Source organism: Zootoca vivipara, chromosome 1, assembly GCF_965207765.1.
Source record: "Zootoca vivipara chromosome 1, rZooViv2.hap1.1, whole genome shotgun sequence".
In the NCBI taxonomy this organism is placed as follows: Eukaryota; Metazoa; Chordata; class Lepidosauria; order Squamata; family Lacertidae; genus Zootoca; species Zootoca vivipara.
In genome coordinates, this window is record NC_142582.1 from 60,879,507 (window position 1) to 60,904,999 (window position 25,493).

The window sequence follows — 25,493 nt, forward strand, 5'->3', positions numbered from 1 at the left end:
TTTGCTCACTTCATTGTGTCTCGCCCTCACTGAAAATAAAAGGGTCCTGCCCTGCCTGATGCCCTTTCTGTACTCTTTCAAATTAGAGATTATAATACCTTTTAACCTCTTAACTACTTTGTGTGTACAATTTTCAGCACATAATGCCTTGCTAACAGTATGTCAAAATTCAGTCCATTACTGGATCAAACAATAACATCTACACTTGAAGCTGAACACCAGCATGTTGGGACTGGCATTCAAAACACCACCAATTCTATCTGGTTCTAAGTGAGTTGGCTGGCAGGACAATGTTGTTCCATTGAATCCAATTCAGTGTTGAATGGTAACTGCAGTATACCTCTCTGCCTCATTCATAAGCACAAGGTCAAATTAACCAGAAACTATTTTGTTTCTGGACAAGCCACAGAAGATTTTAGAAATACTGCAGGAATGGCTACAAGTACACACATACAAATTACTGTGGAAGAAAGAGAGCCTCACTCCAAAATATTCTGAGAATATAGCAAGATCTAAAAGTTCACTCTCCCCCCCCCCTTACAGCATGCTGCAAACTAATGTCTCCAAGTGGAATTTCAACATTCCTTTTCAATTGATTCAACAACATTGTAAACAGCAAGCATTTCTACACTTGGTAAATGGTTTGCATGTATGCACAAATACACTGGCATTTTCCTATGTACTCAATGCTGGCCAGACTGTAAGAACTAGGAACAAGGGTGACAGATCCCACACTTCTCTGCTCATACATTTAAGAAATCCTTCCATGTGTACTGTAATTAAAGAATACACCTACCAGTTCTTCTACATATGCCACTATATACAAGTTGTTTGGCATAACATTTTAAAACATGTTATGCTTATTAAAACATGTTATGCTTAAAGCATTAATAGGATCTGATGTTTCCCCAAAAAAGCTTTGGACAAAAATTGGTCTGCAAATGCCAAAGGTTCTCTCAACAATTTAAAACCAGCTTTGTGAAAATAACTTTACACTTGTTTTTTTAAAAATCAATAGTTAACAAGGAACATGGGCTTCTATTGTTAAATTTAAAACTAAGCTTCAGACTGCATCTTTAACAGGATTGGAAATATTCCCTTTCAATATAACTGACAATTGAACATTACACCTTGGATAAAATGATGTATCAATCAGAAAACTTCTTCCTTAGGTGACAATCATAAGTACCATATTGGTTCTCCTTTACACATCAGTATAACTCAAAAATTGACTAAATTCTTAATTTAAAAACAGAAGAAGTTTCAGAGTCCATGTCCATTCTTAAAGAAGTGACAGAGCATCTTTGAGAAACACGCACACATTTGGGCCAGGATTTCCCAAGTTCGTGGAGTTGTACTCAAGTGTACCACACAGCCCTTTTACTTTTTCCATCATGAGCACTAGAAGCAGAATTATGCAAAGTACATACATAGATCCAGGTGTTCTTATGTAGTGTTATTTATTTACGGTAGTTATTATTACATTCATGTCACCTTTCCTCCAAGCAGCTGAAAGTTGAGTACATGGTGGTTCCCCCCCATTTTATCCTCATAGCAATCCTGTAAAGTAGGTTAGGCTGAGAGATGGTGACTGGCCCAAGGTAATCACAGTGAGCTCCATAGCTGAGTGGGGATTTGAACCCTGGTATCTCAACAGTTACTCTGGAGCACAATTTTTATTTTAAGCGCAGAATATACACATACACTTTGTCATCAACCAATCAAGTCAATGCTTAAACATTTCTGCCAACCTTTTGCCAAGACCTAATGAGGCAAATGCTACTGAAATCTGATTGTGTCTTATTAGAAATATATCGAGGCAAATGCTACTTGATATATTTCTAATAAGACACAATCAGGTTTCAGTTTGAATCAATTAAAAGAAACTCAACTCAAGCTGCAGACAATAATTTGCTCTCCGTCAAAAGTTTTCCCTGCTACACTATTTTTGTCAAATGGAAAGTTGGAGAAAAGAACAGAGCAAGACAAAAATAGTTCAGAGCGCTCCCAAATTGCATTTTGCCCAGCAGTCTCCAAACCATCTTAAATTCTGCTTAAACAAGTTCCAAGATGATCTGTTTTCTAGCAATGTCTACAGAGTAGTTCAAACTGTGATTAAGTTATTTTGCCCAATCTTACAAAATTTGAACTTGGTCCATTAGAGATAAAAGTGGTCTAGTCTGCAAATAAAACATTGCTCAGAGCTAGTATGTGTAGTATTACACAACTGACTTGTTTATAAAAAGAAGCTGAACTTCCTATAAAAAAAACATTTAATTTCTCTCTAGCACCTAACTAAAATTAGTTGCATTAGTTGCACTGTAAAATTGATGGAGATTGATAAGACGTTAATCAAAAGGATTGCCAGTTTAGTTATATTCAACCTAACAATTTATAGAATACATAATTCAAGGAAGCAAAAGGTGTATCCTTGAGAGAGAGAAAATGTCATTATCATGGTGTTGCAAATACACTCAGAAGAAACGTGTGCATGCTCAGGATCAAGAGGGCTTCTACTAGTCAGAGTTGGGATTCAGGGATCTACATAGCTTCTGGTTCCTTACCTATGGCTACTAATCTGATAGTAGTGACTCATGATCCTTATTCAACTTTTCTACCATTCCTGTTTTTAATAAAGTTAAATTCTAGACCATATCTACATGCACAACTGAGTAAGTAACTGAGATGGCAACAAAGTGCAGAATTTGGAGTACTGGAGCCTAGGATTCAGCCAAATCATCACTGTATAAACTTAAATCAAATTGCACAAATGCACGACCATGCTTTTGCTAGAAGTTGCAATACAATTAAAGTATATAAGGAGGAGCCATGACTGGAAAGTGAGCAGTCCCAATACTGTTTGCTTTTGTTTAACAAGCAAACTAACTCAAACATAAAAGGATCATGGGCTTGGTGAATATGATCCAGTTCACAAAGTGTGTCCATGAAACAGACAAAATTCTCTCCAGAATAATGAACTTTCAGCAAAAGCAACAGCAGTAGATCTTGGAAATGGATTTTTAACAACCAGGAAGAAGCTTCACCAGATTTACCCTTCACACTAGATATTCTATGAAACCGTGCACATGTAAGTGGGCTGGCTTCCTACCTAAACTGTTGGATGAGGAGACGATATATTATTAACAAAACTTACTGCTACCTGATGTACTGTAGCAATTCAAGTAAAGCAACATTTTAGTTTTTACACACACATGCACAGCCCCTGCACATGCACATGCACAGCCAACTAAGTGGTAGTCAGGGAGCGGTAACAGCAAAGAGACAAACCAACCAAAGAGGTGGATAAATGTAAAAGGTGGTAGGAAGAACACAGGTGCTACCTTTGTATGAAAGCAAAGACTGCATAGGCTTCCTGAGAAACGTGGCAGCATTCCAATGGGAAAGCCAGGTGTGCCTGCTCCCTAATTCTCTCAGCAAACATTATAGCAAAAGCAGTTCTTTCCAGTTATGGCATGATGAATGGGTTACTGTTCTGCTGATTTTAGGTTCCACAGTCCTTAAACTGAACTAGCTGACTAAAGCCTGGCAAATTGAAAGGACACTTTGAAATTATCACAGCCAACTTGCCAATTTTTTTTTTTAAAAAAAGACTATTCAGAGAGTTAAATTTGTTTTCATCCTTCTTGGCACAACCCTCTGTCACCTGCCACACACAAACCCATTATACAATCTAAACTATCATTCATTTACCTTTCCTGAGCAGCCTATGTTGCCTTGTTCCTTCATGTCCCATTTCTAGTCACCCTTTTCAGTCATAGCCTATTTGCTCTAACAGAGCTATTAAACTCTTATATTAGTCAATCCTGCTGACTGATAATAATTGCATGCAGAACAGGGTATTGCAAAGAGATGTGGAAAGATTTAATTGGTTATTTCCTTTTTTTTGTTGGCACCGTAGGTGAGTATCTCAATACATAACTAGTAACTCATTTTAAATGAGATAAAAAATGGGTTCCCATGCTTGTTTGAAAAGTCAAAGGAACTAAGGAAATTCCCCTCAACTTCTCTTGAGTTTCATAGTAACTCTTGCTCAGGTCCATAATCTACGATGAAGAGAAACACATGCAAAGAACACAATACTGCACCAAGTTAGCCCAAATTCTGTGATAAGAAATACTGCTTTCTTTGACTTGGAATAAAATTTGCCAATTAAGCAAATGGGCAGGATCTCTTGCCCTGCAAAATTTGTTATCCTCATCCTTAACATGGAGAGAAGCAACAGCCTATACAGCCATACCTCGGTTTGCGACCGCAATTCGTTCCGGGGAGCCAGTCGCTCCCCGAGTTCGTCGTAAACCGAGGGGCTCTTCTGCATGTGCGCAAAGCGGTCGCAAATTGGGGTATGACTGTACATGGCATTGAAGCCTTGCCTGTGACTCCTGAAAATCTTACTCAGAAACTCTCACTGCCTTCTGAGATTTCATCAGACACCATCCACATGTTTTCACACGTACCTTCATAAACATAAGGCTGGGAAGTCTGGTTAGTTCTTGTCATTCCTTAATGACAGATGGTATTCTTAGGAAGTTGGATTAAGGTTTTTCTGTGCTTCTGCAGAATCCCAGCACACAAACACCACCTTTTTTTTTGTCCTCCTGCACAGCACACACCCAGAGCTTGCCATTTCCCAAGTTTTTCATATCCTTATGCACCAGAGAGTAAGTACCAAGTGCCCCAAACAAGTTCAATTTTGGATTATTCATTGGGGGAGGGGGGCAAGACAAAACCTGTAAAATGAAATGCCGAAAGTGGCTTGCTAAATTATGTAAGTCTACCTGTAGCATGCACATGCACACACACACATACACACCACTTAGAAGAGTCCAGTAGTCACTAATGATGAAAAATACTGCATTGTGACATCACTTTTTCCATCTTTGTTAATTGCAGTTTGATTCAGCAAAAGATGGCAGCCAACGCTGTCAGGCAAGCCACAACTCCACCTCAAAATGTAGTAATTATATTTAACTTGCAGTGAGGCGATCATACTCACATACCATATCATTACTCACAACCTATGTTGCCATTGCTACCGTGTTTCCCCCTTTTTAAGGCGTAGTCATAAAATAAGCCATAGCAGCATTTCTAAGCATTTGAGAAATATAAACCGTACCCCGAAAATAAGCCATAGTGATAGGCGCTGTGTGGAAGAGAGCACTGAGCTCCCCGAGTCAGCAGCAGCAACGCCGGCCGCAGCAGTGTTTACTGAGTCCTTTCTTGCTTTTGGGACTTGGTTACTGTGCTGGCTTGGGATGGTGTGTGTGCAATTGCTGTTGCTGCTTCGTGTTTTTCAGCTGGATTCTCTGGGTTCTAAGCACTTTCCCCCGTTTGTTTGCGAAGCAGCACTCGGCTGCAGCCCCTGCCTCTCCCGGCGGCTGCATCGATCCCCAGGAGGCTGCATTTGATCGCTATCTCCTTTTCTATTTCTTTTGTCTTTGAGCACCCGGCCCCGCCCCCTCTCCCCTTCGTGGAATGAAGAACGGAGTTTTAGCAGCATTTCCTCATTATAAAAAAAAGGTCAGGAACTTTTACTTTAACCTCAAAAATGGGATATTTCCTCTCTCTAAAAACAACTCTGACCTGAACACCAATAAAACGGGGGTAGATCACTTCCAGTTTATAAATCCGCAAGTAGATCGCAGTCTCCTGGAAGTTGGGCTCTATACTTTGGCTGATTGCAAGCCTTTGCATCTTTAAAAAACAAAAACCATGCGCTTCTCAGTCTTAATTTTCCTTTAATTCATCCCCCTATACCCTCCTCCAACCATTGCCTCCTTCCATTTATCCATTCCTTACCCCCCTCCCTCTCTCCCCACTTCCCTCACTCCTGTGCGATCTCATTGCTTTTTCTGTTGTGTTGTCTATTTTATATTTAATATTATTACCCTTTATGATGTTATTTTTTCCCTTGCGATAATTATTTATTTTTTATCTTTAACTAACTTTCCTTTCCATATTTTTCCATATATAACTCAACACTTTCCCATTCCTTCTTAACTCTTTGGATAGAGTGCCCCCCCCCATTATTATTGTTAATTTTACAATTCCTGGATTTTTTATGGAACCGAACAGCTTGGGTGCTTCAGAATGTGCCTTCTGTTGCTACAGGGCTATGGGGCTTCACTATTTGACCCCCCCCCCCAGGTTGGGATTATTAAAGTAGTTCTGTGGGTCCCAGGGCGCAGAATCACCCCCGATCCTTTCCTTTGTCTAAACAGACCTCTTCCCCCCTGACTTTGGAAGGCTGTGCTTCAAGGGTGATACCAGGGGTTTTTTAAGACCTGCGCCTCTTAAGGATTGTTACGGTCCATAACTTCCATTGCTTTCTACAGGGTTGGGGGTTTAAAGCACTGCCACCCCCACCCCACCCTGCAGGTGCTCGGAACTGGCAGCGCCAACAACGCGCCCAGCAGCGCGCAGAAGAGAGCACTGAGCGTCCTGAGCCAGTGGGTCCCAGTTGTACCAGCACTTTTTTTAAAAAAAGACACCCCCTGAAAATAAGCCACTGTGTGTTTTTTTGAGGGGAAAAAGTTATAAGACGGTGTCTTAAAAAAGGGGAAACACGGTAATTGGCTAGTTCAGAGTTTTCTTCATGAGCCAAGTACCCCACTTATGCCGTCTGGGTTCGTCACTTTCATGTCAATACCAGTGTTATCATTACAAATAATTGAAAAATGTAACTTACAAGACAATGCATTTCAAATATATCATTTATATATCATTTACCCCATGGATGCAGATAAATAAATGCCCATGACCTTTTTGTGGACAGCACAATGCAAGAAAGGAAGTGGGGGATAACATTCTGGTTGACATACTGCCCCAAAACCTTCACCAAAACCAAGTTGTGATAAAATAATAAACTCATTCATTGGATACTGATCTTTAACCACTTTATTTAACCATACATTCAAATTTAAATAAATGTTCATGTTTGATTTAAGAACTACTTCTGCTGAAAGGTATTTTTATTTCTGTAGTAACATTTCTGGAAGTTACAATGGAAAAGTAAACTCCTCGTCTGACCAAAATTCCTATTACAAACTCTGGACCGAGAGCCTGATTAAACCTTATGACCGAACACATTAATGAACAAAAAATAAAAATAAAACAAATTATTCAGCAAAGTGACTTGTAACCCAATCATATGCATTTTCACTTTAAAATAAAGATGCCCATTGTATTCAATGAGACTTACTCCACAGTTAAGCGCACACAGAACTGCAGCATTACTTAAGTAATTCTACCAGAAAACCCCACCATCAATATGCATACATGAAGTTTACATTTCTTAGTTGAAGCCCAATAACATTTGAACAAAGGTGTTCATGTGCTTTGAGAATAAGAAGTTCCAAACATTTTTCTCTTTTGATTCTGAATTCTAAAATAGTGAATGCAGAAGTCAGAAAAATTGGGGCAAGACTAAGCCATTTAAACTACTGTTGTCTTTACTAAAATCCAACCTAAATTTATTAACACCCTAGCTCTAAATACATTGTTCTACTTCACATGATCACCTGCAATCTTGCCTCATTTAAAATCAATTGTAGTTTTGCCACTATGTCTATAAGGATCTGTCTGCACTCAAAGTGAATTAATAGCCGAACAAGCTACAGAATGAGAATGCAACATATGCTTCTTCTGTCCCCCATCACATCAAGAAGATTGTTTAAAAGAAGTTACCGGCATTACCTTAATACTTTGCCCACTGCCTGAAGAACCATTTTGCAGCTTAATCCAGTTTTGGGAGTTTGGGCCAGTACTGGTCTTTCACCACTGAGGTTACAATGATCCCCAACCATGTTGGAGAAAGACAAGAGAGAGAAAGTGAGGGGGAAAGGGGGAAAATTGGAAACTGCCAGTACAGACTTGCAACGCTTTACTAGTTCTCTCTCCTTGCCTCCTCAAAAAAACTAGTCCAACCACATTCACAGAGTTTACACAGCTTACTTCACTCTAACCCTCCCTCCCTCCTTCCCTCAGCCAATGAAAGAGCAGCAAAGGAAACCGGAAAAAAACCTAGGCTGGAAAAGACAAACAGCTGCTCCTTTTTACAAACTCTAAGTAAAAGCCAAGCCTGAGGAGCCAGTGCCAATAAGGAAGCATTTGAATTGGCCTTTTCAGACTGGCGCCGGCTGTGCAACAGGACAAGAGAAGTAGTGTGAGGGATAAGCAAGCTTTTTTCAAGCACCCTGTTACAGAGGTACTGCATGGACAGAGGAGAGGAGGGAGCGCGTTTACACTTCAATTTCTGTGAACTGTGAAGTACTGAACCTAGCAGACCATGTCCAAAATCTCATAACACATACATGCCACCAGATAAGGCATGAACTCAATATAAAATTATATGTACATCTAGCTAGTCAAATTATGAGAGTGATAACTAATACATCGAAGTATGCTACAGTTTTGATGCAATATTCACAGCAAGTACTAATTATGAATCTCTCTCTCTCTCTCTCTCTCACTCACTCACACACACTCTCTCTCTCTCTCTCTCTCTCTCTCTCTCTCTCTCTCTCTCTCTCTCTCTCTCTCTCTCTCTCTCACACACACACACACACACACACACACACACACACACACCCCAAGTGCCCAGTATGGAATCATCATGAATGAAAAGCCTACTCTCGTATTGAAGTTAGTGATGAAGCTGAAATAAATCCAATTTAACTCAGAATTTGCTTTGCACTTTCAGAATCATGTCCATCGCTCATACAGATTATATTAATCCTGAAAGTATGGTACCTTTCCCAGATAGTACCTGCCAAGTTTCCAGAACTTAAGACTTTTGTTAAAGACTTGATACATATTCAACCCAGCATGGAATTCACTCCTCCTTAACCACTAATGATGGTCAGCAGTAGCACCCTATAAACACTTGATTAAAGTAATCAGCATAAACAAGGTGGGGGGAGGTAGTAGTTTGCAGACATCAGCATAAACACATGTCATCCTCAAATACCAAGGGTGCATTCATACCAGCATGTAAGCGTTTTGCTGCTGGAACCAATACTGGAAGTGTGCCTCTACAGCAGGGTCTAGGTCAAGTGAGGCATATTAGGAGAGGAGTAATCAGTTTCAGGCATATCAGGAGAGGAGTAATGCAGTATAGGTGTGACAAATTCTGGAAACTGAAATAATAATACCTGTTCTTCCCAGACAGGAGCAACTGGCTGGAGTAGTACAGTATTTCCAAATGAAGCATCTTCCAACTCTTATATGCAACACAGAAGCATTGGACAACCCCGCTCCCCCATGCCAGGACAGTATTAAAAAAAGAAACAAACAAGGGAATAGTAATGGAGCTGGGAATTCTGGTCTACAGAAGCAGTCAATGTTGAAGGAAGCAGGGGTCTCCAGTTATATACAGCATAAACCTACCGGTAGTTTGATCCAGGGGCAAACTGAATAAAGTCTTGTTAAAATGCTCAGATAGATTCCTTTTCCATATGGGTGGTACCTTATGGTACCTTCTACTAGGCAGGATCGGTATGAGGGCCAGAGAGCGATGGGCTGCTTCACCCGCAATAAATGACTGGTGAAGCCGCCAGCATGCTCTGGCCCTCATACCGTAGAGATACCATGCGGGCAGGTGGCTTCTTTAAACTGCTCTGCTGATGGGTGTGCAGCTGCCCATGCCTCAGCAGAGCAGTTTAACAAAGCCCCCACTCCGGCTCCTGCGAGCTGGTGGTTTGTTCAGCTGAGAAGCAGGCTTCCTTACACCACCCACTTCTCCTCTGATCAATCCCGCCCCCCAAAAAAATTGGCTTGCACAGGGGGGGGATGGGCTGCCTCTTCCTCCCCACCGCCCCACCCATTATAAGGTAGCAGCGGATGAGGCAGGTCCTGCCTCAGCTGCCTTAGCACGGGCTGGAAGGCATGGTCACCTCAGTTGCAACTGCTTTCTTCCTTCCCGATCCTTTCCAACACTGTAGTATACCGCCATTTTGTGATGCTTAGGTGGTGTAGTATTATGGTGTAAGAAATCAGGTATCGCTCAGCCCTACCTTCTGCTACTCTTTGAGCAAATAGGATAAAGAAAATATTCTGTATCTTCCCTTTCATATGAAGCCAAGGAGAAAGATTATGTGACTCATTTTCCACTTCAAGGGGGCTCATCTTCTCCCAGTACAATTAGGGGCATCAGTTCCATAAACAGAGATTTCACATATTGAATCTGCAATCTTGACTTCAATGCACTTACCAAGTAGGTGCATTTTCAAGGCCGTAGCAATAGCAAACACTCTTCACATCAAAGCAGGAAGATAGCAAAATCCACAAACTTAAACCTAAAACTTGATTTACACACTTTGAAAGAATCCTATTGTGTACCATTCTTGCTTTAGATTTTGGCAAGTATGCTACTATTGTTTTAAATTTAGACAGTTGCAACATTCCGACTCCATGAAAGAAAGAAACTTGAAATGCAGTTTTAAGCAATAATTTGCCTACTTTTATATAGACACTTTGTAACATGGAAGCTTTCAAAAAATCGTTAGAGAGCATAGGCCCATTTAGATGTTAAGAAAATCACCACTAAAAAAAAGTATCAACACCATTTAAGGGGTGTATCATTTGGTTCACAGTGCAAGTGCTTATTTGAGAGCATAACTGGAGTAATATTTTATCTTGAGATAATGGCAAAATCTGCCTGCAATATGCCATGCTGTTAACTGGAAGGTTAATGTGATAGTGTTGTTTTCACAGCCTGATTGTTCAGGTTCTGCCACTTCATTTCCCACACGAACATCCTAAGCTTACCCATTTGCTCCTTCAGGGTATTAAGCTCTACAGTTGTTCCTGAATCCTTTACTATCCTGTGGCTAAGTAAAGGAACTACTTACTGCCTAAACTTTCATTTCTATGAGAGGGCTATTGGCAACAGTACAATTGCTAAGAGCACATGACAACTCTCAAGGAAAACCCGTGTTAATGCACTGTAAGCATGGGCATCCCCATCATAGCTGCCAAGTTTTCCCTTTTCTCGCGAGGAAGCCTATTCAGCATAAGGGAAAATCCCTTTAAAAAAGGGATAACTTGGCAGCTATGATCCCCATTTTGTGTCAACAGTAGGAATGCTGTCAGAAATTCATGCATGTTGGAAATCCCTTTGCTTAGCCATTTCACACAGACATAATATCAAGTACAACATGATGAAAAACTTTCCAGACAGTTTAGATGCATTGCTATACCATATACAGCAGGAGCTGTGTTTAATTTCAACAATGACGACCTATTCAACAGCAAGGAAATATTAATAAGCAACAACACTTTGAGAGTTTACAAAACCACTTTATTTTTATGACCACAGAAAGAGGCAAATAAATAGCTAATTGAGCAACCGTTTGTTAACAAAGCATTCAGTGAACACCACAGAGAATATTAGTATCAGGAGGCCTGGAGGAAAATGTTCAAAAAAGCAATTCTGCCTCAAAATTAAAGTGAATCAAGTTCATTTTTCGGACTAAGAATACAGTGCAGCATTTGAGACAAACAAAAGTTTGCACGGTTTAATTGGAAAGTCAATTTAATTTAACTTGCAACCTATCCATACAGTGTGTCCCTGCCTAACATAATGAATGTCTTGATACTGCTAATTGACCTTTTCTTTTTTCACTTCATTGTGCTTGTTGTACTACTGCCCAACCAAACATGTCTGCTAAATATTTTAGACTGTTTTCTGAAATAATATTCTTACTTAAGCTTCTACTCAGGGCTTTCACTGAAAAAATGCTGCAGGCTTCAAGCTTGCAGCAAGTAAAAAGTGAAAACAATTCACACAAAATTACTGAGAAAGTTGTCTGTCCTATCCAAAGACTGAAGGATACTGAACAACAAATGTCTGAAGGTGTTGAAGACCATTGTCTGTCAAAGCTACCATATTTGGCTTTTTTAAAAAAAATGCATTCACTCGCTGCCTGATGGATTCTGACTCATAATTCGGAAGACTTGTGCCTCCTTTTCCTGTCTGAAACTGGTACTTTAGGCCCATAAAATATCCATTTTAAAAAAGTGTGAAGTCTCCTTCTGCAAGCAGAGCAGGTGCTGGAATGCTGGGGGGGGGGGGCACACTCTAGGTGTCATGGGAGGACTCCAACGCCTGTTAGGTGATGGGGGGGCATTCAATTTGCTTCATCACCATATCACAATATCACTTTGAAATTCTGTTCTTGAACAGAAGTGTTGACACAACTAAACACATATTGAAAGCACAGTAATTCTGAGCCCAAAAGAAACAGGAGAAATTCTTGTATCATCCACTTCTAGTAATAAGAAAGGCTATTTAGTAATGAAAACACATGGGATACAGCAGCAGCACAGAATATCAAACTTTCAAATAAGCCTATTCTCAAAAACAGCAGACAAGTTAATCTAGTTCTTCATTAGTATAACAGATTCCTCCCACAATTCAAGTGCATGTCTTGCAAAGCACTGAGGTAATGCAGACAGCATTTCCTGGGTGGCTTGTTACTTATGATGCAATTTCTTTTCAGGCTCTACCCACTCAAGCACAATTTCTTCATACACGTTTCTTTAGCCATAGCTTAGCGCTTGGGGAAGGAGATAATTATTTTGATTGATTACTACTGGTCCATAATACTTATTCATTGCTAGTATATAAATATATTTAAAGGACTAGTATTATTATTGTATTTGCTTTTTACTGATCAAGGTAGTGTACATGGTTCCCTCTCTCCTCCTTTAATCCCCACAATAACCCTGTGAGGTAGGTTAGGTTGAGAGCCAGTGACTGGTCCCAGGTCACTCGGTCAGCTTCACAGCTGAGTGGCGATTTGAACCTAGGGTCTCCCACTCCCATCTTGGTCCAACACTCTAACCACACTACACGAGCTCTCAATACTGTGCATATTTTAGTCACCATTTAGCACATTTGCTACTTATGCAATGTTAATGTCAGGACGTGTGTGTGTGTGTGTGTGTGTGTGTGTGTGTACACACCCCTCAATCCTTGAAGTTGAAATGCATTGCCAAGCAATGCAACCCATCTAAAAGGAAAGCACTGAACTTTGCTCCTAGAGCCCTAATCTTAGATTCTGTTTTATATAATGGCTAAGAGGTTAAGAGGGCTCTTCAAAGTTCAATTAACTCAGTATCAATTGCACATTTCACATAACATAACCCTTCCACTTCACAACGTGTCAATATGTGTCAACTAGTGTCATTCAGCCCGTTCAGTAAACGGGCGCTAGCCGGGCGGGAACGGAGGGGAAGCCCTGGGACCGCGCAGGCATCGCCTCCGTCGAGCGCCTGAAGCCCACCGGCCCCTCCTCCGCCTCCTCCCGCTACCCCGAGTGGCAACGGCCTCCTCCACCTCCCTGCTGCGGCGCGGCGAGGCAGGAAAGCAAGGGGCGACACGCTTACCTGAGGCGCGCTGTGGGAGGCGGCGACAGAGGCCTCTTGCTTCTCCTCAGGAGAAGGGAGGTGGAGGAGGCCGTCGCCACTCGGGACAGTGGGAGGAGGTAGAGGAGGGGCTGGTCTCTGCGCTCCAAGTCTCTGCGTCCAATCCCTGTGTCCGTGGGGCACATGCGCAGTAGCACGGACACAGGGACTGGACGCAAAGACACAGGGACTTTATTATATAGGATACTAAGCAAAACTGACATAGAAAATGGCTGAGAGTCATATATCTAACTTGTATCAAGGGAGAGGATATATTATTAATGGTTTATATAACTGGATGTTGTGCTCTGTGAAAGGCTGACAATATTTGCTGCTGTACTACTGGATCAAATGAACACAGGCACCTGGTATCTCCCTTCATATACACATATTTTTTCCTATGAACCTGTGGGTATAGGGAGGTTTACAAATTTTAAGAACAAGTGTGTGAATGTCAAAACAAAATTAAAAAATCCTTCCAGGAGGATTTTTTTCCTCCACAAGTGCTTCTGACAGAAGATGGGAACAGGCATGGTATCAGTCTCTAAAGCTATAGCAGGCTCTGTAATTCTCCCAATGGTTTGTGTTCACCCCCAAAGGTATATCCCTCCACTGTCTCCTAAGACAGAAAGATGCCAACAACAAAAGTAGACACCTCAGGAGTAGCATATGTGTTTCTGAATACAAGTGGATAAATCTTACATGACTCTTTTATCCTATTTGCATTGTTGTATACAAAGTTGGGAAGGGTAGCTTCATATTCCTAAGGTAAAACCTGTTTAGACAGGATTCTTGTGCCAGCATGTCTGCAAAGCAAGCAGAAAGCTACAGGAAAGGCTTAGGAACCTCAGTCAATGACCTACTTACCACTAATGCATGCCAGAAAGGTTAGTTGTACAGAACAGTTGATAAGGAAGTGCTCAGGCTTGCAGTTTCAGGGCTAAGTTCTCATGCTTGACATGTTGAGGATATTTCAGTCCTATTTAGCAGCTCAACAAAATTATTTTCAAATATGAAAAATACTAAGTGTTAAAACTTTGTTTTAATAATAATGTATGCTTTCTGAATATCTCTCTCACAAACATGAAATCCTTAATACTGCTTCATTCATAAGAGGGCTATACCATTCATACTGATCGGTACATAGAGCAAGATTGGTTAATATAAATTATGGTGTTCCACAGGTAAAATACCAGGGCTCTTGCATGTTTTGCTACTCGAAAATACAAGAAGAGATAGCAACTGTTTACAGGTAGGTAGCCGTGTTGGTCTGACATAGTCAAAACAAAATTAAAAAAAATTCCTTCCAGGAGCACCTTAGAGAGCAACTAAGCTTGTCATTGGTATGAGCTTTCGTTTGCATGCACACGTCTTCAGATAGCAACTGGTTGTCTATTGTAGTTGCAGTCTAGAACAGTGATGGGCAACCTTTTGAGCTTGGTGTGTCAAAATTCGCCAAAAAACCGAGCATAACTCAGGTGGTGTGTCACTTTGAGAAAAAAACCATAATTTCGCAATATTTATAGTTTAAATAACAAAAAATGTATAATTGTAACATATAACTGTATTTAATAAACCAATAACTAATTACTTAACCAAACCAAACCAAAAACCCCTTATTTATCACAAAGTGCCCAGAGTTGTTGAGCTTTTGGAGGTTTTTTGGGGGGTGCAAAAGTTGCTTTGCTTTTTTTGGGGGGAAATAGAACAGAAATAAATGACTATTAATACCTTCGCTGGAACTAACACGCAGCACCAACACATAGCTGCCAAGTTACCCCTTTTTTAAGGGATTTTCCCTTATGCTGAATAGGCTTCCTCGCGAGAAAAGGGAAAACTTGGCAGCTATGCACCAACATAGTCTGCCAAAGCGCCAAAAAACGTAGCACAGAACAGGTTAAAAAAGAACGCTGTTACACCCATAATCTGCCATAGCGCCAGAAAAAAACAGCACAGAAAGGGTTAAAAAACCAATCTCTGGCTACCAGCAGCAACAACAAAAAAAGGATCCGAGTTTTAACAGCAGAGACAAGCTCTAGCGGAGACAAATGGGGGGAAAACAACAGCGTGAATGAGCCGATGGAGCGCGTGCCAGCAGTGAGGGCTCTGCGTGTCACGTCTGACACGCGTGTCATAGGTTCGCCATCACTGGTCTAGAAAGAGGTTGAGTAAATCTTCCTTTACTTTAAACATGAATCAGAGACAGTACTATTTCAAATGGAATTTATTTTTATTTAGATTGGTTTAAGTCACGACTTAAACCAGACTTGAAGAGCTTCAACAGGCAGTAAATCTAGACTCCAAGAGCTAATCCAGCATTTAATTGATATCACATTTAAGAATCTGTTTTCTTATGGATAGGTGTTGTTCAACATTCACTTCCAACTACTGACAGATTTCAGACCACTTTCCTTCTTCTGTTTTCTTGGACTTGGTTAAAATTCTTCTTTGAATTCTATCAAATACGTTTCCATTAGTCAAGAAGGATGTGCACCAAGGTAGGAATCTCAAATACTGTCTGATCTATCGTTGCATTTTAATATTCCTGCTTCTTTGATACACTTTGGAATCATATTAGTCCTGGCTGCCACATCACTGTATGATGAAGTCATACTCAGAGCTTCAATAACTTCTAAATCCTTCTATCTAAACCATCCCTGTATTTTGTGTAACTTTAGAATCTTAAAAGTTGGAAGGGACCTGAGGGTCATCTAGTCCAACCCTCTGCAATGCAGGAATCTCAGCTAAAGCATCCAAGACCACCCAACCTCTGCTTTAAAACCTCTGTTTAACTACAGTAGTTTACATTTTTCTACTTGTATTTGACTATTTTTGCCAAGACATGCAGAACTGTGTTAGCAGCTTGCTCACTACCATGTGTATGAATTGCATGTTTCAGATCAGAAGACCATTTAAGAGTTACTCATGAATCTATCTTTGCAGTGCACTGGTCATATTATATGCTGCCTGTCACCATTTCAAATCTGTTGAACAGTTACAGGTGGATTTACTTGCTCACTTGCTAAAATATCTTTGCACATGTATCTAGAAACTCCTTCCACGTGTGCCTCTATGGCCCAGTTCAGGCAATTCATCATTTATTAGGTTAAGATCAAACTTATGTCCTTACACGCCCTCCTCCTATCACACATATGCTATAGGTGAAAAATTTCAGGGTTTGTCAAACCAAGGTATCTGTTTATATCAAGAGGAACTGTAATTTCATCTTGGTCTATCCTGGTTTCAGATCCTAGATTGTAGATCCAGATTAGACTATAGTTTCATAATTCAGATGTAATGGAAACCATGGTGAGGAGGAAAAGTACTGGTAAGGAATATACAGTGCAAGGTTTGTTCTTAGTCTAAGAAACTAGAGTTATGAGGGGGGAGCCTTAATCATAGTATACTTTTAATAAAAGCAACGTGTAAGATTATGATATGGGTGAAAGTGTGGATGACAATTTCTCTTACAAACTTCTCAGACTGAGCATTTTTGTTTCCTAACACTGCTCCGTTTCCTACCATCAATCTAAACTAAAAACTGAGCCTGGATTATAGTCTAAAACCCACAAATTGCATTTGGCCACATTTTCGTTCTTCCTCATTTTAGCCTCAGGATAATCATCTCAGAAGTGAAAAAAGAAAATGGCTAAAAAGAGTTCTTAAAAGAAAAGGCTAAAGTATTCGAACACAATTATTTGAACCTGACAAAGTAACAAAATTTTCCTAGTTCACTGTATTGCTCAGAGTTGGCTTCAATATGTTTCTAAGACAACCAAGTGGAATTTAGCAGTTCACAATAACAGTGATCTACTTCTCCCGAGCCTAACTGAACTAGCTGAAAACTGAAGCCAATCAACCAGATATTGCATTTACATTTATACCACAAGAGGTTTATAGTTTCTATGGTTTCTGGCTGAGCCAGAAGTTCTCAACAGAGATTCTTTGGATGAAATTGGGGACATTCTGGGGTGCGGGGGGGGGGGGGGAATTACTTCATCACTTTTTAAAGCCATTGCTACTTGTTTTGAGGTAGCAGCTGGTACACTATCATGTAAGTATTATTTAAAAGGATTCTGGGGAAAGTGTGCCCATCTAGCAGATACTATTTTTGCAAACCAAAAAACCTGGAATAATACTGTGACATGAAACACAGCGGAACCTGCAACAAAATGCTGCAGTATGCATCACGTCTGTTCAGTATTCCAATCAACTACGCCCTGTCACAAAACCCAATTCCACTCCTCACCCACTAAATTGTTTCTGTCCACCCCCAATCTACCAACAGGGCAGTATACAAATTTAATAAATGATAATTTATTAAGTGACAGTAAACCATTTGTAGCTATTGTTGTTGTTCATTCCTCACTTTGGGGTCCCATTTTTATACTAGATTTTAAAATTTATCTATTATATGTGGGTGGTGCTATTTTGGATACATAACCCTTTGCATGCGCATCTGAAAACCAGAGAGAACAAGGGGTTGCTGCAATCAATCAATCAATCAATCAATCAATCAATCTATAGCATACTCCTCTCTCTTCAGCACTCCCCTCTCACTTCAACTTCACATATTCAGTTTTCAACAAGATTCAAGTGCAAATCTAGTTTGATATTACCAAGTACTTGCCTCTGTCCCCAAGATAGCTCCATTGGCCGGGGGGGGGGGGGGAGAGAAGAGAGAACGAACAGCTATGGACAACCCATAACCCAATCAAACCAGTTAATTATTAGCCTATCCCCAGCTAAATATTTGCAAAAATGGTTTCATCTTTCAAGAAAGAGGCCAAAGTGCTTGAGAATGTAAGAGAACAATTCCTTTATTACAATTGCCAGTGTGCACTATATACCTAGACAGAGAAGTCCAGAGAAGTCCAGAATAATGGAAACTAATGTATTTCTCAATATGATTTTTTCACCTTCAGCAGATGGTTCAGACAATAGTTTAACATTACAAGAATGAACCACAGCAAGTTTGGACTCACATGCGTCTTCCTCCATTCTCAAGTGCTCACAATTCAGATGTTCTCACTTCCATTTAAACCCTCAGAATAAATTAATAATAAATTTTAGCTTGCCAGATCAAAAAGAGCCTACATACTCATGGATACAGAGCTATTCTACACTCAGCACTTCTGCATATATGTTGAAACCACAATACACTGCAGCAGTTATTTGTAATGGAAATTGTTACATCAGATGCAATGACCAGTAAGTAGTCTTGACATCCAGTATGTGTAGTAGGAAGGTGGATTTCCATAATAAAGAAATAAAATTGGCTTCCTCCATAGTGCCATTTCCATTTGAAAAAAGTGAAAGCCCAAGTACAAAAGGCTACTCATTACTTGTGGGCGGTTGGTCATCAGCAAGTGCCCTCAGACATAACAGAGGTGACAACAACAGCATTGTTTGGAACACATTGCTATTATAAATAGCCAGGACATGATGTAATGTTGAAGAGGTTTACTGCTATGGATTTCAGATTTGGTGTATTTGCTTTCACTAGTAAGTTCAAAATTTGCATTAAAAAAGCTAGTCTGACTAGTTTTAAATCAGGAGCGCAATAAACGGGGTTGCCTTTTAACTTGGCAGTTATAGGAGTCATGGCCAATAAAAGCTTTCAAATGCAGATACCTTATAAACAGAATGCTATAGTTTGAGGAAAGTGAGTTGAGAATATAAATGTTTCCTGGTAATATGGATTATTTTGCAGTTTGCACACCAATAGGTAAGAGTACTGTACACTGGATCTTTAATTTAGCTTCAATCCAAGAATTACTTATAATTAGTGCCAAAGACAATAAAAGTCATCACAAAGAAGTGGGAAAAGATTTTCAATACAGGAGATTTTTGGAAGCTTTGCACCATTGGTGTTAAAAGTTCCACCTGCCTTCACTTCCAAAACCTCACATACAAACCAACTGTCTTAGGTTGCAATATGAAACCCTTTTGCCTAGAAGTAAGGCTCCTTTAACTCAATGGGACTTAGTTCTGAGTAGACACGCACAGGATTGTCCAGTTAACAGAACAGGATCAGTTCTATCTGAAAGGGTTGGGAGCATTTTACCCAATAGTCTATTATTCTATTGAATAGAACGTAAGGAATCCACAAATGCATTTGTTGCAATTCCAGCTGCATATCCGACCACAAAAGCACCCATGCTTCATGATTCAGGGGTGTTAATAACATTGCTGTTGTTTAGTCTTTCAGTCGTGTCCGACTCTTCGTGATCCCATGGACCAGAGCATGGACATAGATCTCCTCAATTCAAAGGAAAAGGTATTGGTTTATAACTGAACTCCACAATAGCTGGAGGTAAAGGTAAAGGTAACCCTGACCATTAGGTCCAGTCGTGACTGACTCTGGGGTTGCGGTGCTCATCTCGCGTTATTGGCCAAGGGAGCCGGCGTACAGCTTCCAGGTCATGTGGCCAGCATGACTAAGCCGCTTTTGGCGAACCAGAGCAGCACACGGAAACGGCGTTTACCTTCCAGCTGGTAGGAGCTAGGACCGAGCAACGGGACGTCGCGGGGATTCGAACCGCCGAACACAAGACAAACAAACACCACAAGACAAATGAATTCTGAATTGCTATGCATCACAGGCTTTGAGGCTCACAGGAAGTACACAGACTTTTTCTTTTTACACACACACACACACACACACACACACGGGGAACTTGTTTGTGAGAGTGTGAAAATAATTCACTAAAATCTTAACACTTATCAGACTTAAGGAAAAGGTAAAAAAAAGGCAAACTTAAGTAACCCCTCTTGAAGACCACAAATACAATGAAGTCAGCTACCACCACAAAATATTCCTGGCTGTTAGATCGGTGATGATGTATTGTTATTGACTGTACAGCATGCTTTTCCAGGAGGTGATAAGAAACTTGGCAAGAAAACATGAATGAAATAAATGAGCCATGAGGGAAAGTCTTGAGGTGCTTATGTAACAGGCATATACACATTTACTTCAAGGACAGTACCCAATGACCAGAAGCCTTCTGAACACAAATACCAGGAAGCATATCTAAAGGATGTTAAAAAAGATAGGCAAAATTAAAGGGACCATGGTTTATTCATCTCTTTAAGTTTGGATTCTACTTTTCAAATACTGGCACGTTTAGAAAACTGTCCATAAATTGTAGCTCTCTCTCCTATCAAATGAGTGGTAGGCTACAGACCACGCACACACTGCTACCACCAACCCCCGGCAGCACTAAGGAGGCATCACTGGCTTCTTTGCTAGAACTGGAATTGACAGATCTTGCTACCTCAAACCCTCCTTGGCCTTATGTTTGCTTCCATCTATTTTTTTCTACTGCTGACAATGCAGCGGTACTGGTGTATCAATTAAATATGAACCTACTACGTCACTGGGCACCCTGGCAGATGATATCTATCAGGAGAGAGATAGGAGATGGTGACCCTGTTGATTCTCCTTGATCTCTTGGTGACCTTTGGTACCATTGGCGATGGCTTCCTGCTGGATGGATTCTTTTAGCTGGGACTAGGGGGCACTGTCTCCCCAATTTCTTGAAGGTCCCCATTTTTTCACAGCAAAGTTCAGCATTTATTGCTAGTTTTGAAAAATGTGCATTATGTGACAATAATAATATGGTGTACACAGAATGATGCTAATCAACAACTCATGATGGAGAAGCTAAAAGCTCACTAAAATTTTTATAAATAAGTCTACAAAAGCTATTAGCCTATGTATGTTTTTATATGTCTGCCTGTCAGCATTTACACATACTCAATCACTTGTGGCATACCAGCTACCTGGAAGTGAATGATCAAGAACTATCTCCTGCTGTACCAAGAATTCACTGCAGGGTGGATAAAAATCAATGATTTTTTAAAAAAAATAAAAAAAATCAGATTTTTTTTTATTTAAATCGGATTTTTTTGATTTAAATCAGATTTTTTTGATTTAAATTGGATTTTTTTTAATAAAATGCTTTTTGAGGAAAACATATTACCATCCAAAGGTTATTCCATCATGAAATAAAGATTAGTTTTTTAATTATGTAGTATAAGGTTGTATATGTTTAATTTTGGGGGTAAATAAATTCCATTAATCCATTCACAATGTCATGCTCTTCCAGAGGTTTTTGTAAGATTATTGGGCAGTTTCTCTGCCTACAAGATATTATCACAGGTGCTTGGTTTACTTTTGCAGTTCTCAAAACTGAATTTGACTCAACAGAGATCACATGCCCCTTCTTCACAGCAAAAATGTTATAACATGAACAGAGTTGAGAAAAAGACCTTAATCCTATTGTTCTACAAACCTATGAATACAGAAACAACCCCTTCAGTGCTAAGTTTCAAGAAGTTCAGTGAATAGAATAGAAACAATATTTTTCTGATTGTTTGGAGTGGACAGTATTTAAGTTTTTCATGTGTAGGCTGGGCTGACAGTCTAAGTTTCTTAAAATATATATATTTTGTTTTTGTTTAGCCAAATTAGTTAACAAACATGGATGTTTGTTTAAGCAAATAACATTTGCTGAAATGTTATTGTTTCAGTTGAATAAATCTATTTAAATTGTTATTATTAAGGTAATGATTATTTTTCTCCTTCCTAAGTACAACAGTAAAGTTGTCCAAATATGAATGATTAACCTATTAAACTGGGGATAAAAAAAACTAATATGAAAAGTTGTTATTCTAAAAATCTTCATCTACTTGCATATTAAATTTATACCAGCAAGAATTAGTCTTTATGATTTAAATCAACTATGATTTAAATCAAGCCTTACTGACTAGTGATTTAAATCGTGATTTAAATCAGTTTGATTTAAATCAAATCCACCCTGATTCACTGCCCAACATTGGCCTCCATAACTACTTGGTAGGATGTTCCACTGAAATTCTTTACCATGAGTATTGAACTGAGTATGCAAACAACTGTTGTCATGATCAGAATACATAGTAGACAGGCTCTAAAGTATCATGTATGTATGTATGTATGTATGTATGTATGTATGTATGTATGTATGCATTTTCTATGCCGCCCTTCATCCAAGGATCAGAGGGAGGCTTACACTATAAAGTAGGTAGTTATTCATTTTAATATGCATCCTCATAATCTTATATGCCTCAGTAAATAGGCTTAATACAAACACATACAAAACAGGTACATGAGCAAATGCTGCAAAGCTATATGTCAGACACACAGGTTACAGCAGCAAGAATGAAGAAATGTTTTAAAAACATACCAAGAAAAGTGCCTAAGTATAACACTAAGCAAATTGCTGCAATAATGACCTTCATGGTATAGAAAAATCTGCAGTGTAAATAAACACTGAAGAACAGTTGCAAATGAGAAGCCAAGCTGGAGAGCACAATGATACCAAGGACAAGGAGAACAGGGAGTACAGCAATTCATGCTTCAACCTTGAAGATGTAAATGCATGGCAAGAAAGCCTATGTGCTAATGTATGACTAGTAAATCTCCTCTAGGCAAATAGCAAGGAAAGCATTTCAAACTTTTTTTCTTTCTTTTAGGCAGCAAACAGCCTAGGGTCTGAGTGAGCAGGCAAGCTAGTAACATTTGTGGGTTACTTGCAGCACTGAAGGCTTCTTTCCTCAAGCCCTAAACTCCCATTTCCTCTAAGAATCTATTCTCATGGGACCCAATTATTGTGAAAGTCTTTCCTCTCTTCCCCTCCCACCTATCTGAAATGAAAACCTGAGAACTTTCTAATTCCAAGAAATGCCTATGACTTCTCATCTGGGAGTTTATAGCTCTGGATCAAGTCATTCAGGATGCAAGTGGAGCCTGGTACCACTCTGAGAAAAACTTTTTTTAAAAAAAAAAACTGTTTTACGCAACAATTTGTGACATCTGCACTAAAACTATTTGCTAATGTCTGGTTTGCATGGTGTTAAATAAGGGCAAATTGAATGAGATAAAAGGAACGGGTGTTTTTTTTTTTTTTTAAAAAATCATTCTTGAAGTATTTCCTGAAGGAAACTCTCTTAGTTGTTACACCTTTAAAGAATAGTTATGTTATGCAGGCATTACTGGGAATCTGTGTAACACATCTGAATTCTTAATTTAATACACAGTGCTTTGGGAGGGAACTGCAAAAATGTTTGATTTCCCAGTGAAATGATGGACCTATCCTACCCAGGAACCATAAGTGCCAAGGCAACTAAAGGCTACTAAGTCACCAGCAACTCCACTGGATATGGTAAGTGCAACTGGGAATAGGCCTCAGGATTTCATGTTACCTCTTCCCCGACCATGGGGGAAGAAAGTGAGAAAGCTTCTTATGTTTTGAAATAACCCTAAATAAGATGAATCAAACCTATTTTTGGGTATGTGTATATGACTTCTTCTACAACCTTATATCTTGAAATCTTCTCAACTCAAAGCAAAGCTCTGTAGTTGTTACCCTACCAAATCAACTTTGAAGTTCTTATCAGAAAGGTGCTAAGCTGCTGCCTAAATATACTCTGTTTAACTGTTGTTGGATTTGATGCTGTTTCAATTCACTTTTACTGCAGGTGCATGTTTTTATTGAAAGCTTATTGCTATTTTATGTCAACTTGTGAGTAATACTTTGGAAACTGGTTACAAATTCTCAATACAAACAGCTGAAGGTAAAGATGGCACAAGTAAAAACACGAAGAACATTCATGGTACAAATAGCCCAAGGTTTCTGACACTCAGCAGGCATCAACAACTGATTTAAGTACAGTTTACTTAGTTTACTGTCTTCACCAACCTGATGGACTGGTCATTACAGTGATTTAAAGGTTAGCTTCTTATCACATGTGGCCGATGACTACAAACAAGGAAATACCACGTACTCTAAGTATTGCCACCACTGTTGCAGGTGATTGTTCATATTTCCCCACTATAAGGGAAGTTGCACAAAACAGATAATGTACTGAACACATCACCTTTATCTTGTATTGAGGATCTAGATCAAAGAACTAAAAGAACAACTGTGAACTTTCCCCAAGACAGAGTGGAGGGGAGATGCTCAAATCTCTTTGGCAAGCAAGCAACCTGTCAGGACTCAATCATTCTAGTAGGATGAAGTCACATGCAACATATGCTGAAACAGATGTCACAAAAACACAGAACTGCAAACAAGAGTAAATGAGGAAAGGGAATGGATTCTGGCATTGCAAAGGCAGCCCACACAATCTTGCCATGCTTCCATGCTGCTTCTCTCATATTGCTTCCTAAAAGAAAAGATGCATTTGGCAGGCACACTCCCAGGTAGTTCACCTGGAACAATGTTCAATGTTTCAGATAGGTTCTGCCCTATCCTCTTGGCTTTTAATTTCTTCCCTACATCTATGAAGCTGTTTGGGAGGAGAAGACAAATACAAAACCAATACAAAATACAAAACCAATTACAAACCTGGTTACAGGTAGGTAGCCGTGTTGGTCTGGATCGAAGTAAAATAAAAAAATTCCTTCAGTAGCACACGAAAGCTCATACCAAAATAAAAACTTAGTTGGTCTTTAAGGAATTACAAACCTGTGATATTAAAGGGCAAGTTTTGCAAGGGCAAGCTACTTTTCTGCTGAGAAGTTAAAGGTTTGGCTGAACAAGAAAAGCTATTTTCTTTGGCATTGTTTCCATTACATAATGTTATGAGGCCACCTGTGATGAGACAAACAAATTATGAATGGAATTAATTAGATAGATTCTCTCCCCTACATGCACTGCTTAATTTAGAAACCAAGCATTTTTGTTAGAACTAATAGTGCTCAGGCACTGGAAAAACTGGCAATGCTGAGCAAGCAAAATAGCACCTGAGCACTAAGATATCAAAAAAGTTACTCCCAGCATGGCAATTCCTCTGCTGTCACAGAGAAGGAGGGTCTCAGGAAAAGGAGACCATCACCCCAGGAGGAAAATGATCCAGGGGAGCAACCAGCTATCTATTCACAGAAAGGATGCAATTTAGGGAGGCAAAGTAAACACCAATCACAAAACAGGTGATGTTTCCAGCTCAATTTAAGGTGCTCACACTAGTATATAAAGCCCTAAACAACTTAGGCCCCAAACAGCTGGAAGACTGGCTCCTTTCCT

General features: G+C 39.7%; 1 protein-coding gene across 5 annotated transcripts in view; it reads right to left on the minus strand.

Moving 5' to 3' along the window:
* The window catches only part of MOB2 (MOB kinase activator 2), a 106,586-nt gene that overhangs the window by 26,568 nt on the left and 54,525 nt on the right, over nt 1-25,493 (minus strand). Inside the window, exon 1 of one of the 5 annotated variants that reach the window (XM_035121654.3) lies at nt 7,714-8,091. The exons of the other annotated variants lie outside the window; for them this stretch is intronic. Within the exon in view, the coding sequence (XP_034977545.1) occupies nt 7,714-7,823 (110 nt within the window). The 5' untranslated portion in view covers nt 7,824-8,091. Of the gene's footprint in view, nt 1-7,713; nt 8,092-25,493 lie in introns of those variants that run through there. 5 annotated transcript variants of the gene reach the window in all.